The following is a 15665-nucleotide window of genomic DNA, read 5'->3' as shown; positions in this document are numbered from 1 at the left end:
ATGGATCTGATGGCCTCTCGTCAGAACTTCAAAGTTCCTTGCTACGGGGCCAGATCCAGGGATCCCAAGGCGGCTCTAGTGGATGCACTAGTGGCACCTTGGACCTTCAAACTAGCTTATGTGTTCCCGCCATTTCCTCTCATCCCCAGGCTGATAGCCAGGATCAAGCAGGAGAGGGCGTCGGTGATCTTGATAGCTCCTGCGTGGCCACGCAGGACTTGGTATGCAGATCTGGTGAATATGTCATCGGCTCCACCTTGGAAGCTACCTTTGAGACGAGACCTTCTTGTTCAGGGTCCGTTCGAACATCCGAATCTGGTTTCACTCCAGCTGACTGCTTGGAGATTGAACGCTTGATTTTATCGAAGCGAGGATTCTCAGATTCTGTTATCGATACTCTTGTTCAGGCCAGAAAGCCTGTGACTAGAAAGATTTACCACAAAGTTTGGAAAAAATATATCTGTTGGTGTGAATCTAAAGGATTCCCTTGGGACAAGGTTAAGATTCCTAGGATTCTATCCTTCCTTCAAGAAGGATTGGAAAAAGGATTATCTGCAAGTTCCCTGAAGGGACAGATTTCTGCCTTGTCGGTATTACTTCACAAAAAGCTGGCAGCTGTGCCAGATGTTCAAGCCTTTGTGCAGGCTCTGGTTAGAATCAAGCCTGTTTACAAACCTTTGACTCCTCCTTGGAGTCTCAATTTAGTTCTTTCAGTTCTTCAGGGGGTTCCGTTTGAACCCTTACATTCCGTTGATATTAAGTTATTATCTTGGAAAGTTTTGTTTTTAGTTGCGATTTCTTCTGCCAGAAGAGTCTCAGAATTATCTGCTCTGCAGTGTTCTCCTCCTTATCTGGTGTTCCATGCAGATAAGGTGGTTTTACGTACTAAACCTGGTTTTCTTCCAAAAGTTGTTTCTAACAAAAACATTAACCAGGAGATTATCGTACCTTCTCTGTGTCCGAAACCAGTTTCAAAGAAGGAACGTTTGTTGCACAATTTGGATGTTGTTCGCGCTCTAAAATTCTATTTAGATGCTACAAAGGATTTTAGACAAACATCTTCCTTGTTTGTTGTTTATTCAGGTAAAAGGAGAGGTCAAAAAGCAACTTCTACCTCTCTCTCTTTTTGGATTAAAAGCATCATCAGATTGGCTTACGAGACTGCCGGACGGCAGCCTCCCGAAAGAATCACAGCTCATTCCACTAGGGCTGTGGCTTCCACATGGGCCTTCAAGAACGAGGCTTCTGTTGATCAGATATGTAGGGCAGCGACTTGGTCTTCACTGCACACTTTTACCAAATTTTACAAGTTTGATACTTTTGCTTCTTCTGAGGCTATTTTTGGGAGAAAGGTTTTGCAAGCCGTGGTGCCTTCCATTTAGGTGACCTGATTTGCTCCCTCCCTTCATCCGTGTCCTAAAGCTTTGGTATTGGTTCCCACAAGTAAGGATGACGCCGTGGACCGGACACACCTATGTTGGAGAAAACAGAATTTATGTTTACCTGATAAATTTCTTTCTCCAACGGTGTGTCCGGTCCACGGCCCGCCCTGGTTTTTTTAATCAGGTCTGATATTTTATTTTCTTTAACTACAGTCACCACGGTACCATATGGTTTCTCCTATGCAAATATTCCTCCTTAACGTCGGTCGAATGACTGGGGTAGGCGGAGCCTAGGAGGGATCATGTGACCAGCTTTGCTGGGCTCTTTGCCATTTCCTGTTGGGGAAGAGAATATCCCACAAGTAAGGATGACGCCGTGGACCGGACACACCGTTGGAGAAAGAAATTTATCAGGTAAACATAAATTCTGTTTTTTTATTACCTTTGTGTAAATCCAGCTGTGTTCTAGTAGGCAATGTATAAAATAAGTCTTGGGGCTCGATTTATCAAGCTTGTGCGGACCGGGCGTACATATGCGCCCCTGTCCACCCCTTGCTCGTCTTGTGCAACACCGCCCCTTGCCCGCGCACAGTCAATCACGTCTGATGACCGCTGCTTGATGAATACTGACTGCAGGTTCTCTTCTGAGAACCTGCAGTCAGAGCTGGGAGAACAGCTTGATAAATCGAGCCCTCAGAGGCAGATCATTTTCTATCAGACAGGAATAATTTTTGTTCACAACCAAAACTATTTAGTAACAAACACTTACGATCCGATGATCTAAAGTTTTCCGCTTGAGATTATCTAAGAAGTTTCGCCAGTGCTGCAAGGTTCTTCAGAGAATTTTAAGAAGGCAAACTATGAGAGTTTCTCACAATGCAGGGTTCTGGATATGAATGAGACACACCTATGTTGCAAATTGAAAATGATAATGCACTTCAACTTGCTAAATTCTGAACTTAGGGCTCCATGTACTAAGCCGTCAATTCATCCGTCATTTTAGACGCGGATAAACTCGCCGTTACTCGCCGCGGGCGAAATGGTGTCCGCTGTCACTATGTACTAATAATCCCCCAATAAATAGACAAGTCTAGCCCGCCGCGAGCAGTGGCGGATTATTGATAAATTTGACGTCTCGCTCGCCGCGACTAAGCTGATGTACTTTTAACTTTCAGTTGAATTGTCTGGCCAATTATTAACACGTGACATGCAAGGTGTCACGAACATCATAGTAGTCGCGGGAATAGAATTTTGCTCCTATAAAAGTTCAACTTATCTAAACAACTTTATTATTGTTCTAAATTTTTTGAAGAGTGATAACAGAGCGTTATTTTTGTAATATTTATTTACAATTTGGATATGGCTTCATCTGGATCTGATAATATATAAATATTAATCTAAAAATAATTATAAAGATTGACAACTATACAATACAAATTTAAAATATAGATTACTCTTTAATTACAGTCGACAAATTTGGCGCAATTTATGTACATGGAAATGAGAGACAAATTAGACGCCAGTTATGCTGTACAATGCTGATATTACTGCCTTTTATATATGTCTAGACTGGCGTCTAGATTGACTTTCCTATTGTTTTGTACCTTGCCCGCCACCTAAAAGATGGCGAGGCAAAAATAACGAGGTGGGAGCGGAAATTGTAGCGAGCGGACAAATAGATTTTTTAGTACATTCGTTTTTGGCGAGTTGGTGGTCAAATGTGTCTAATTACAGTGAAAAATGGAGAGGTAGCGAGGTTTGGCGGATAAGTACGCTCGCAATTTTAAAGATGCGAGTTTGAACATAGTTGACGACTTTGTACATATCAGTTTGCGAGTTTTGACGCGAGATTTGTTGCGGGTAGCTCGCTGACTGCTTAGTACATGGAGCCCTAAATGTGGACTCTGGTTTCTTAACCCATTATCAAAAAATGTTGTAATGTACTTTCATATACTGTAGTCAATTTCATTGTATATTCCACACTCTCTATGCATAGGTACGCAGGTAAGCCTATGTCCACACTTTTGTCATTATTATCACTCCCCTTTTTTTTTTCCTTTCTCCTCCTCTTTTGACTATCTTATATTCCCCTTTATACCTAATTTCCCATCTTTATTCATATTGATTCTATGTTGATATATAACTTTATGTCAGTATATGCTTTGTGTATAACCATATATTCCCCCTGCCTGTTATCTTTTTCTAACACTATCTGCCTGTCTCCTAAACCCCCATGATGATTTTTACGACACCCCCTCCTCCCCCTGCATTCAGACCTCTGTAACACTTTCTGTCTTTTTAGCCTGTGTTTTAAGATATAATCTGTAAATTCCATCAAATTGGTCAGTATTGCTTCAGACTTGAAAAAGGAAGACATTCTTCTGAAAGCTTGTCATCTTATAAATGTATAGTTAGTCCAATAAAAAAAAATATCATTGCTCAATGCAATACTCTTTAGATTTTGATATCTAAATCTCTGGACCAACACAGCTATATATATATACTGGTTTAGTCTCTGTTCCAAGGGAAATTGCAAGGAAAATGGTCAAACACTAGGTCCCCATGTGAAAGACAATATTATTCTGCTGAATTCAACATTTAAATACATTTTTCCTGATGTAAAGTTTCTGACCAGGTAACTTTCAAAGTGTGGGCAAGGAAGGAAAAGAAACCAGATACCAAGCACTGGCTTCCAGTCTGACACCATGAGGATTATTTTGATTCCAAACCTGACATGTCATACTTGGTCACCCAGTTACATAAAATTAATAAAATAAAAAAATATCTGGAGATATACGACCTCAGGTCTGTGTCTTGATAGAGGACATTCATTGTTTTCTGTTATCTACTCTTTTTTGGAGAAGAGGGAATTGCACCTTGTATCTGGTTTTCCAGATGTAGATAATAAAAAATAATTTGTCCAAAAAGTTTAACTTTTTAGATACGGTTCTGAAAAATAAAAATCAACCCCTGACTTCCTAAAATCGTGAAGTTTTCATGACATGACTTTGTTCCTGGTTGAGCACTTCTATTTCTTTATATGTACGGTAATAAGTTGTTGTTGGTTTGTTTTTATACTATGTTATTCCAGGATATCAAAATGTGAATGTTGATCTGAAGGTATTAACAGTGCTACATTTATTCCATCTCTTTACTGTGCATTATTGAAAATCTATTCCACTTTTATGATTATATAAGATTTAAAAAAAAAAAAAACTTTAATGTGTGCAATCTTTAATTAGTAATTGACTTATCCAAGTTGAAACAATTACTTATAGTTTTTATTATCGTTGATCTGTTTAATTAGACATTTATTTGTTTTTAACCAATAATCAGTGTGGGCACTGTTTATATAGGATGTGGGTACTTTCCCTCAAACGTTACCAATTTTGTGAGTTATTTGTCCTTATTATGACAATCAACTTACATTCCAAGGGGTCTCCCATCTGTCTATGTATTGTTGAGGGGTTGCATGTTTATATGATGTGATTGCTCTTGCTACAAATGATCTCCTGATAGCTGATTAGATGTGTGAATCATCATTTGAAATACAAGCCTCTATAATATGTTATCTAGTGAACGGTGGGGTGACATGTTGTTGGGCTGTTTTTTTTTTTTTTTTTGGTATTCAATGGGTTACATTGCACAACCTTAGATAAATCTTGATATATCCTCTCTTCTAGGCTATTCAAGATTTGTAATGAGATGGAGCCTGGATCAAAATCTTTTCGTGTGGAATTTCCAGACTTCTCAAGTACCATTTTACAGAAGTTAAACCAGCAGCGCCAACTAGGACAGCTATGCGACATTTCTATTGTAGTACAAGGCCATTTGTTTAGGGCACACAAAGCTGTCCTGGCAGCTAGTTCTCCTTACTTTTGTGACCAGGTACTCCTTAAAAACAGCAGGAGAGTAGTTCTTCCTGATGTGATGAATCCAAGAGTATTTGAGAACATTCTTTTGTCCTCTTACACTGGAAGACTTTCACTCCCTGCTCATGAAATTGTAAGTTATCTAACAGCTGCAAGCTTTCTGCAGATGTGGCATGTTGTAGACAAATGCACAGAACTTCTAGAAAGTAACCCTACACTTTTGTGTCAGAAAACAAACCTCAACAATGACCATCAGTCCCCAAGTAGCAGCAACTACAACAGTCTAAATGAAAACTTTGAACTTAGGGCCGGTGAACAACCTGAGTTCCGAAAGGCAGAAGAGACTAGGGACGGGGAAAATGAGGAAGAAAATCCAAAAGATGATGAACTTTCTTCTCAGCTTACAGAGCATGAGTACCTACCTAGCAATTCATCTACTGAACATGACCAACTCAGCACAGAAATGACAAGTCAGGATGGGGAAGAAGGTGCTAGTGATAGCGCTGACTATCAATATTCTCGTCCACTCTACATCAAGCCAAGTATTATGTCTCACAAGAGATGGGTCCATGTAAAACCAGAAAAGTTTGAACAGGACTGTGAAGGTGTGGAGTTAAACCATGCCTTTGAAGACCATGTTTCCGAATCAATAAATGCTGGTCAAATAGAAACTGCAATCCAATCTTCAGGAGTTGGGGAAAGTTTTGAATTCTGTAATAAGAAACCCGCCGAATTGGACGCTCGTGGCAACAACAGCAATTATGATGATCAAGTTGATTTTTATGGCGCTTCAATGGAAGAGTTTTCTGGGGAAAGAGAAGAACATCTTGACGGACATGGAGCTGAGAATACAACTGCATATGGGGAGGGCATTGAGGTGGCTTCAGGAATTAAAGAGGAAACCTCACCATCTGGTTTTACAGCGGTTGTTTACAAACTTTATCCATGCCAATGTGGCAAAAGTTTTACCCACAAAAGTCAGAGGGACAGGCACATGAGCATGCATCTTGGCTTGCGGCCTTATGGCTGTGGTGTCTGTGGTAAGAAATTTAAAATGAAGCATCACTTGGTAGGACACATGAAAATCCACACAGGTATAAAACCTTATGAGTGTAACATCTGTGGCAAGCGCTTTATGTGGCGGGATAGCTTCCATCGCCATGTGACATCCTGCTCTAAATCATACCATGTTCCAAAGGTGGATCAGGCACCAGCTGAGAGCTAAATGCTTGCCTTTATGTGTTTGTCCATATTGTTGTATAGATGTGAGTTATTTGTGGAATCGTATAAAATACTTTGAACCCCCAAAAAGCAATAAATATGAATTTAGTTTTTTTTAGATGCTTAGCAAATCCTTGTATCCACAGAGCCAGGCCTACTAGACTTTTTTTCTTCTGTCTCGTCCTTATTTGGCTTTTTAAAACTCGTGAGACTGGCTCCTTGACATTTTTTTTTGGGGGGGGGGGCTCCTAAATTTTAACTAAATTTGTAAATTCCTAGTTTAAATCAACGATTGAATCATTTTAGCTAGAGACACATATCTGCATTAAATTCCTTAAGCATATTGCAAATGGGGTTTTAATGGTTTCCATTTTAAAAAGACCCAAGAATTAGAACACGCCAACTTGTGTGTACAAAAACATTGGCGCGCATCTATGATTATATGAATACCATGTGACTGGCAACAATGGTGGCTGCTTTTAAGGTACGTTAAAGGGTACTTCCCGTTCTATCTGTTTTGTCTGAAAAATTATGGCCACCCTAGTACAGTCATAAATGTTCCCTGCATCTTTTACTAGCACTTAGAACTAACTGTATCAATCATAGTACTGTATTTAGACTTGGATAAGAATGCTACATTTAGCAGGCACATGCTTTTATTAATTTATAGACAAGCTACTTCACTGACCTACAAATTTAATTGGTTTGTAACAGATTTCCAGATTTTGTCATCTGATCATTTAACTGTAAGATAAAAATGCCAATACAGAATTGTTTTGCAGTTAATTTGGATTTAACAGGTTTGGTTCTATTGTAATAGTATTCTGTTGGTTTTTACCGAAGATGTTTTTTTTTTCCATTCGTTAAAGGGGCTTGTTCGGGGTACTTTGTTAGTGTCTAGACCAAGCTCTATTGGGTGCAAGGTATAAGGTACATAAAAGCCAAAATGAAACTGTCTCCTGGTTCAGATAGAACATACAATTTTAAGTGACTTTTTAATTTTTTACTATCCAATTATCTACTGGGAGCTTGTTGCTAATTGGTTGCGGCACGTTTTTCTGTAACTCTCTTTTCATTGGCTCATCAGATGTGTTCAGCTATCTCCCAGTAGTGTATTGCTGCTTCAGCTATGAACTTAATCCATATTCAGGAGTTAATCACATAGAGCATTTTATTGCTTGCATAAAAGACATAAAGGCATTTTCTTTTTTCACCTTTTTGTCCCTTTAATGTGCTCCATGTTTTGACTGTACCGCAGGGCTTGACAAACCCGGGAGCCACAGGCTACTAGAATTTTACCCCTGGCTCCTAATTTTTTTGTTTATTCTCCATATATACAAATACCACTCCTAAATTTTAAACAGATTTGTTGACCTCTGCCATACTGTAAGTAGTGCTCCAAATTACATTGTGATGCACCCCCCCCCCCCAAATGGCTATAATTATCAGGAAGTGTTTCATATAGCAGTGGTGAATTTATAATACTCTTTGTCACTTGTAGCTGTTTTTTTTTTGTGTGAGCCCCTTTAATTGATAACTGAAGATGTATAAGCTAATCATGCACTTTTTAAAAATGTATTTATAGTAAAATATACCAGATCCTCATTAGCAGATTATTTTGAAAGAGTACAAAATATCAAGCACCAAATACCGAGAACAGGGCTGAAATATGTGTCCATCAGAATTAAAAACACATCTTCTCAAAGTCTTTTCATTTGTTTAGTGGACAGTTAAAGGGACCGTAAACATGAAAAATATGATTTATTTTCTTTAAAAATTATGCTGATATTTATTTTAGTTGTTTAAAACTTAAATAAATACATGTAAAGGTTTAGTTTCTATCAAATACTTTTGTTTCTATTAAATAACTGACACTTATCTAACCGTATCTGCTAAGGTCAATTAGTGACAGATAAAGCGTGGAATCAATAGCTTGGTAGCAATATTGCTATATCCAGGGTTTAAAGTCCCTTTAACATTGCTATGATAAACTCAACCTTTGTTTGAACACTTTTTTATGTCCCTAATTGTCCTCAAAAGAAGAGATTAGATAAGGGAAACCGTTTCCAGAGCCCATTACTTTATAGAATTGGAAAGCCCACAAATTTAAATCCTACATTTTTCATGATTCAGATAGAGCATGCAATTTTAATCAACTGTTCGATTTAGTAATAATATCAAATTTACTTTATTCTTTTGGTATCCTTTGTCAGGTGAGCCAATGAGCAAAGGCGTAAATGTGCATCCACCAATAATCGGCAACTAACCCGGTGGTTCTGAGCCTACTTAGGTACCAACAGAACAAAGCAAATTAGATAGAAGTAAATAGAAAGTTGATTAAAATTGCTTGCTCTGTCTAACATTAAGCCTAAATTTTTTATTTCATGATTCAAATTACAGGAAAATAAAATAATGAAATTCAAATAGAGAATACAATTTTAAACAACATTCCAATTTACTTCTATTATCTAATTTACTTTATTCTTCAGGTATCCTTTGTTAAAGATACAGCAATGCACATAGGTGAGCCAATCAAACGAGGCATCTATCTGCAGCCACCAATCGGCTGCTCTTGAGCCTATTTATATGTGATTTTCAACAAAGGATATCAAGAGAATTAAGCAAATTAGGTAAAAGTACACTTGAAAGTTGTTTAAAATTGCATGCTCTTTCTAAATCATGAAAAAAAAATGTCCCTTTAACTGTCTCTTTTTTGTTGGTCATTTATCACAGAAAATGTAAGCTTTTCATTAAGTGTGACGTTACAGTATAAAATACAGCTCAGATTAAGCATTGGTAATACAATTTAAATGATGTTTATCTCTGGAAGATCACCTCCAATTGATGATTTTTGAGAGTGGATTCCCATTTGTGAAGGACATGGGTGTTAGTACATATCTGTTCCTGGCACCTTTCAGACTTTGAATGTTTATGGTTTTGATTTGCAATAACAATTTCTGCCACCTTCTGTATTTATCTGAAGACTGCACTAAAAATAAGTTATGCACTTATTAAACACATACATGTGTGCTCACTGTCAGCTGAGGAAGCCCCTACTCAAATGGTATCTGACAATCATCACAGGATATAAACACCCAAAGAACTTTTTATAGATAAAGGGTAAAACTAAAAAGTTTCTTTTGTACAGTGTCCAAACCTACACCGGAGTAGATGGAAACCCCCATGTCCATGAAATAGTTCTATTATTACTATAAAAGACTATAACCGAACATTTGTATATCCAAATATGGGAGTCCCAATGAAACATCTTATGGGGCACTAAACGTCTCTTGCTGGTGCTGCAAATGACCTAAACCAGGTTATAGAATTTACTCTCTGGTCTAGCTAGGGAGCGTTGGACAAGCTTACTTGTGCACAAAAGCAAGAGGTGTTTAAAGACATGCTTACTGTTCCTTTAAAAGACATTACTTTAAAAATCATTTCTCTGTGCCATTTACACTTCCTTGATGCAGAATCACAGAAGCTGTTCTCCTTTTTTATAAAAAAAATAACTTTACTAGCACGGTCTCACCGGTTGTAGGGGACCCGTGCTGTTATAACCAATAAAAACCTAAACAACCAGCGACATACGTCTTGGTTGTCAATGGGTTAAGAGCCTCAGAAACACTGCATATAAAAAAAATTGTGCATGTTTTGATAACTGATATATATTGAATAATTTTTTAAATTGTATTCTTTATTTTAATGTCCTTTTAAAGGTAAATCACTTTGCTTAAAAGTGAAAAATACTTATGGGATTCTGCATCAATCGTGGCACAGAGAACTGAATAAGATAAAATCCTATTTACAGAATGTTGTATTTATTGTGTATTATTTTGTATTCTGTAGAACTCACCTTTTATGTTTGCAATAGAATCTGAAATTGTAAAAAAAGTATATTTTAAAATACGATTTGTTTTATTATTTTCTGGAAATAAGCTTAAGTAGCACTTACTTGAATATTTTATGTAAAAAAAATAATTTTTAGTTGTGTGTGTGTTTAACGTGTTTTTTTTTTTTTGTTTTTTTTAAGCGTAGCTCACCCTTTTAAAAAATTTTTACAAAAATAAGCGTCTACGGAATTTGCTTTAAGATAAATTATTTGTTTTAACAGAGAGACTGGAGTTGGGTGAACAAATATTTTGGATTTCATTTTTTTTTTCTTACAGGTACATAATATTTTGTAAAATAAGTATACATTATAAATCCAGGGCACATTTTAAATGTTAAAATAGATATACATGTATGGCAACAATGAACAACTGCATTCCAAAATTTTTTTTTTTTTAAAAAAAAAGTATTTCATTGATAGTAAACACAATATAATTAAAAGGTGCTTCCGTTGTGTTGCTATAGAAGAGCATCAGCTAAATCTTATTTAAAAAAGCAAAAATTGCTGCAATTTTTTTTTAAAAGAAACAAAATCCACCCACTATTTGCCCTATCTGAAGGAACCAATCCATGCTTGAGATAGTAGACAATAAGGGTAGTCACGGCCAATATGTTAGTGTAAAGTGTTTTGCAGTTCTTCTCTGCTAAAACTAATTAGGTAAAGCAGGGATAGACTTGGGAAACCTGCTTTGTCAGCTTTATGAATGAGAAAATCCACAATTTTCAGAGCTAAATTACATGAAAGTATATTGCAAATTTGTTTCACTACTAATAACTACATATTTTAAACAACAATCTCAAGGTGTTTACTGTTAAACACTAGCCATCAACGAAGTAAAAATAATTTCACTATAATATACTGCCTATCATATTGAGCAAAACCACATAGAACATTTTACATTAAATAATGTGTGCCTTAAAGGGACCTTCCGGTCAAAATTTAAATGCGCATAAATAAGTTTGTTTAAAACCTTAAGGAGATTTGGAATGAAGGGGAATTTCTGAAATTTAGTGTCAAATATATACTCAGATTGGTTAATAACTATAACTCCTCATCTTCTTATCAGGCAGAGGAACAAGACAGGGATGTCCTATGTCTCCTTTGCTTTTTGATGTGGTTCTGGAACCATTGGCAAGACTTAGGGAGATATTTGTTTGGTTTCAGATTGGGCAAAGAGATATTTAAGATCTCACTCTTTGCAGATGATTTACTTCTGTGATTAAAATAAGAAGTGAAGATATCAAAGCAAACATATAATCATATGCTCCGTGAGATCCTCTAGGAGGCGCTATATAACATACACAGCAAAATAATATTTCAGAATAAAGTAGTGCAAATAGGTAATGATACATGAGATGTAAAGTATGTAAACAATCAGTCTCAAACAAACCACAATACGTGGAATTTACCACCAGACCATAAATATTGGTAAATGTTCAGGTATTCAGCGTAGAAAAAGTCCCCCAAAAATTAGGGATGTGGTATGGAGGTAGTCTATAGGCAGCTCTCTAACTTCATTTAGAAGAAGTCAATCTGTTAGGGAAACACAAATAGATAGAGGCGCCAATGGTGCAGATCAATGATGCATCTTGATAGCTCAAAGCAAGAGGTAAACACAGGGTACTCACTTGTAGGAAAGGCAATCAATCATGCCCATAGAGACAGGCTCGATTCCTGCAGCAGTCCAGCTAGCTGATTAATATCCAGAACGCAGCTCCAGGGTGCAGGAGACCATCAGGCAAAAAATACACACTAGTCAGATAGGTGTATAAGCAGGAGACCAAGATCAGTGATTCGTGCCCTAAAGGTAGCGTAGCTCCAAGATGTACTGAACACTTTTCCTGCAAACAGTTCTTTGAGTCTGCAGCTAAGGGACTTGGGGGCACGAATCCCTCATCTTGGTCTCCTGCTTATACACCTATCTGACTAGTGTGTATTTTTTGCCTGATGGTCTCCTGCACCCTGGAGCTGCGTTCTGGATATTAATCAGCTAGCTGGACTGCTACAGAAATCCAGCCTGTCTCTATGGGCATGATTGATTGCCTTTCCTACAAGTGAGTACCCTGTGTTTACCTCTTTCTTTGAGCTATCAAGATGCATCACTGATCTGCACCATTGGCGCCTCTATCTATTTGTGTTTCCGTAACAGATTTACTTCTGTGATTAACCTCCCCAGAAAAACAGGTTATCATAACTGACAAACCTTACATCTTTGAAGATTTTTAAAGAATTTGAGATTCCCCAAAAAAGAATGGTTCTTATATAGGCAAGCAAAGCATCACGTAAAAGATGAAAATCTCTCAAACTATTATGCATAAACACCCCTTCTTAGATTGTCCTAAGATCCAAAAGCGTCTTGTCATTTTTATATTAAATTTTACAAGCTCCTTTTGGAGGAGGCAATAGTTAAATAATATAACAACAGGTGGGAGAGAGTTATTCCCAACTCTAGAGAAGGATTGAAAGCTCAAAAACTTTTTTTTTTAGCCATAAAGACTGTAACTAACTCAACTAAAATCAGGAAATCCCACTTTAGACTCATGCACTTTGACTATGTCATACCCAAGAGAGCACAAAAATGGATCCCAGAAATTGAAAATACTTGTAGGAAATGTAAGGAAATGGATCCGGATATAAAACATTTGCTTTACACATGACCAAAATTACTTCAATTTTGGGGTAAAATTGAATTCCTGTTCTCCAAAATAGTGAAGAAGAAAATGAAGATAACAGAGGAAAATATTTTGTTTCTTAATAAAGTTTCAAGCCGGGGTATAAGCTACTAATGTATTCAATGGGGTATTCTAGCTAGATCACTTATCTTTAATAACTGGATAGACAAAAAAATCCCCACAATTAGTTCACTGGAAAATGTATTGGTTAAACAATCGGAGGCCCATGATACGAAATATTATAAAATAAATGGGATTAGGAATTACACTAAGGTTTGGGGAAAGTTTTTTCTCTATATGGTGTCGGAATTCCAGATTAAAATAGAATATTTTTTTGTCGTTAATTAGTCTAGAAAGAGAATAAGTGGCTTGGCCCGGAGAAGGAGTGGTAGGAGCGTGAGGGTTTTCGTTCATTCTTTTCTCTTCGCTCCTTTTTTTGTTTTGTTTAGGGTATTGGGGGTCGTGGGTTATATTTATGTCAATGTTTTGGATAGTAATGTGATAGTTTGGTCTGGCTCAATATGGGCGGTCACAAAGCTAATTTTGATATATTAAAGCAGCCATTGAATCTCCTTATCTTAAAAACTTTGAGCCAGGACAGAGAGGACTATTTTGAGTTGTCATGGAACCAACTTGTTAGTACAGTATATAAGAACAGGACTATATCAATGTAAAGACTATACACAAAGAACTCTTTCTTCCTTTGCCTTGATATTTACAAGGTGGTGATAACAGATGTACACAGAGAAATTTTAATATTGTATGTCTTCAACTTTTTTCAACTAAAGATTATAAAAAAGATGAATTATATCTTTGATTAGAAACATATTTGCAATATACTTGTATTGGCAAACATGCTTCTAGTAAAAGCTATCACTGTTTTAGTTTAGTTTACATTTTTCTCTGCACGTGCATGTGAAGCATAGCTGGATAATCTCAGTGCGCCATCATTATAAAAACTGCAGCTGCTAAAAGCGCCAGTGGGGGTTGTATAATGTCAGCAATTAATAAATGGAGTCATTACCAGATGGTACACACAACTTAGGCCCTCTGAGCAAGTGCTGTGTATAAAATGCTGGTGCACGGTGCATACTTAAAGGGACAGTCAACCATAGAATTGTTATTGTTTTAAAAGATAGATAATCCCTTTATTACCCATTCCCCAGTTTTGCATAACCAACACAGTTATATTAATGTACTTTTTACCTCTGTGATCACCTTGTATCTAGGAACCTTCTTCCAGCCCCCTGATCACATGACTGTGACTGTTTATTATCTATTGTCTTAAATTTAGCATTGTTTTGTGCTAGATCTTAAATAACCCCCTGTGCCTGAACACAGTGTTATCTATATAGCCCACGTGTACTTTCTGTCTCTTTGTGTTGAAAAGAGATTTAAAAAGCCTGTGATAAGAGGCAGCCCTCAAAGGCTTAGAAATTAGCATATGAGCCTACCTATGTTTAGTTTAAACTAAGAATACCAAGAGAAAAAAGCAAATTTGATGATAAAAGTAAATTGGAAAGTTGATTAAAATTAAGTCCTATCTGAATAATGAAAGTTTAATTTATACTTGACTGTCCCTTTAAATTCACTTTTGAAACAGCTATAACTTTTATTAGAAGCATTTTTGCTAACATGTATATTCCAAAACTGCTTCTATTCAAAACTGAAATGCATCCATGTGGATTTCACTTTTGGCTGGAATGTCCCTTTAATATTTTTTTAATCAGAAGGCGATCTTTCCCCTTTGTATGACGATTGCATTCTCACAGTGACAAAGGGGCTGGGTACATTTCTGGATCTCACGTCATCCCTCCGTGAGCGAGCACGCAATCATACGCCTAACATCCTCCCCCATCAGCACTGTATTATTCAGTCGATTCGCTGTCAAACCAGAGAACAGTTGCTGCTTTCCACTGTTCATCGCTGACATCAATAAAGGGACAAGTGAAAAAAAACAAAGTATCTACTGAAATAATAATACAAGAAAGTTATGATTCTTACGGATTTCATGACTAGTAAAACTATCCTGGTATTTAGTTACCTTTAAAATATATTAGATTATATATATCGCTGCAGAATCTGTTGGCGCTCTACAAATAACCAATAATAATAATATATATAGCGCTGATCCTTTTCTGTACTGTACACTAGAGGAGCTGTTCATGCTGTTTGCTCGTCTATCTAAGCTGTGCCAAGTGTGTGCTGATTACAGACAGAGCGCTTCTGAACTTATGTGGACGAGTTTCACAGAAAGAAACTTCTAATGTGCAGGCTCTTCTGACAACACGGATGAGCACATCACGTGGCCGCACGTGATTTCCTTGTAACGTACGTCACAATATGGCGGCTCTCTGTCTAACACATATACTGCGGTTTAGAAGAATACTATAAAGAAATAAAATTCTGCAATGACAATTCAGATGCACATACTATTGTGAATATGGAGGTTGTTGCTGCATATACATTATATTTATTGCAATGATTTCATGAAAGTTGAGGTGTTCAGGGTCCCTTTTAACGCGTTGAGCAGTTGAGGGAGAAACCCTTTGAAAAGCCTGGCAGAAATCATGCTACTGTCATCCATTGCTTGTTGCCAGTTTGGGACAGATGTAAATGAGCTAGT

At 37.0% G+C, this 15665-nt stretch overlaps 1 protein-coding gene across 1 annotated transcript in view; it reads left to right on the top strand.

The window, feature by feature from the left end:
• Nucleotides 1-10466, top strand: part of ZBTB43 (zinc finger and BTB domain containing 43) — a 49904-nt gene extending 39438 nt beyond the window's left edge. Inside the window, exon 2 of the mRNA XM_053695337.1 lies at nucleotides 5066-10466. Within this exon, the coding sequence (XP_053551312.1) occupies nucleotides 5088-6479 (1392 nt within the window). The 5' untranslated portion in view covers nucleotides 5066-5087 and the 3' untranslated portion in view covers nucleotides 6480-10466. The remainder of the gene's footprint in view (nucleotides 1-5065) is intronic.
• Nucleotides 10467-15665: the final 5199 nt, after the last annotated feature.

This window comes from Bombina bombina, chromosome 12, assembly GCF_027579735.1.
Source record: "Bombina bombina isolate aBomBom1 chromosome 12, aBomBom1.pri, whole genome shotgun sequence".
Taxonomy (NCBI): domain Eukaryota; kingdom Metazoa; phylum Chordata; class Amphibia; order Anura; family Bombinatoridae; genus Bombina; species Bombina bombina.
Note: the sequence above shows the minus strand (reverse complement) of the source record. Positions and strands in the feature narration are given on the sequence as shown.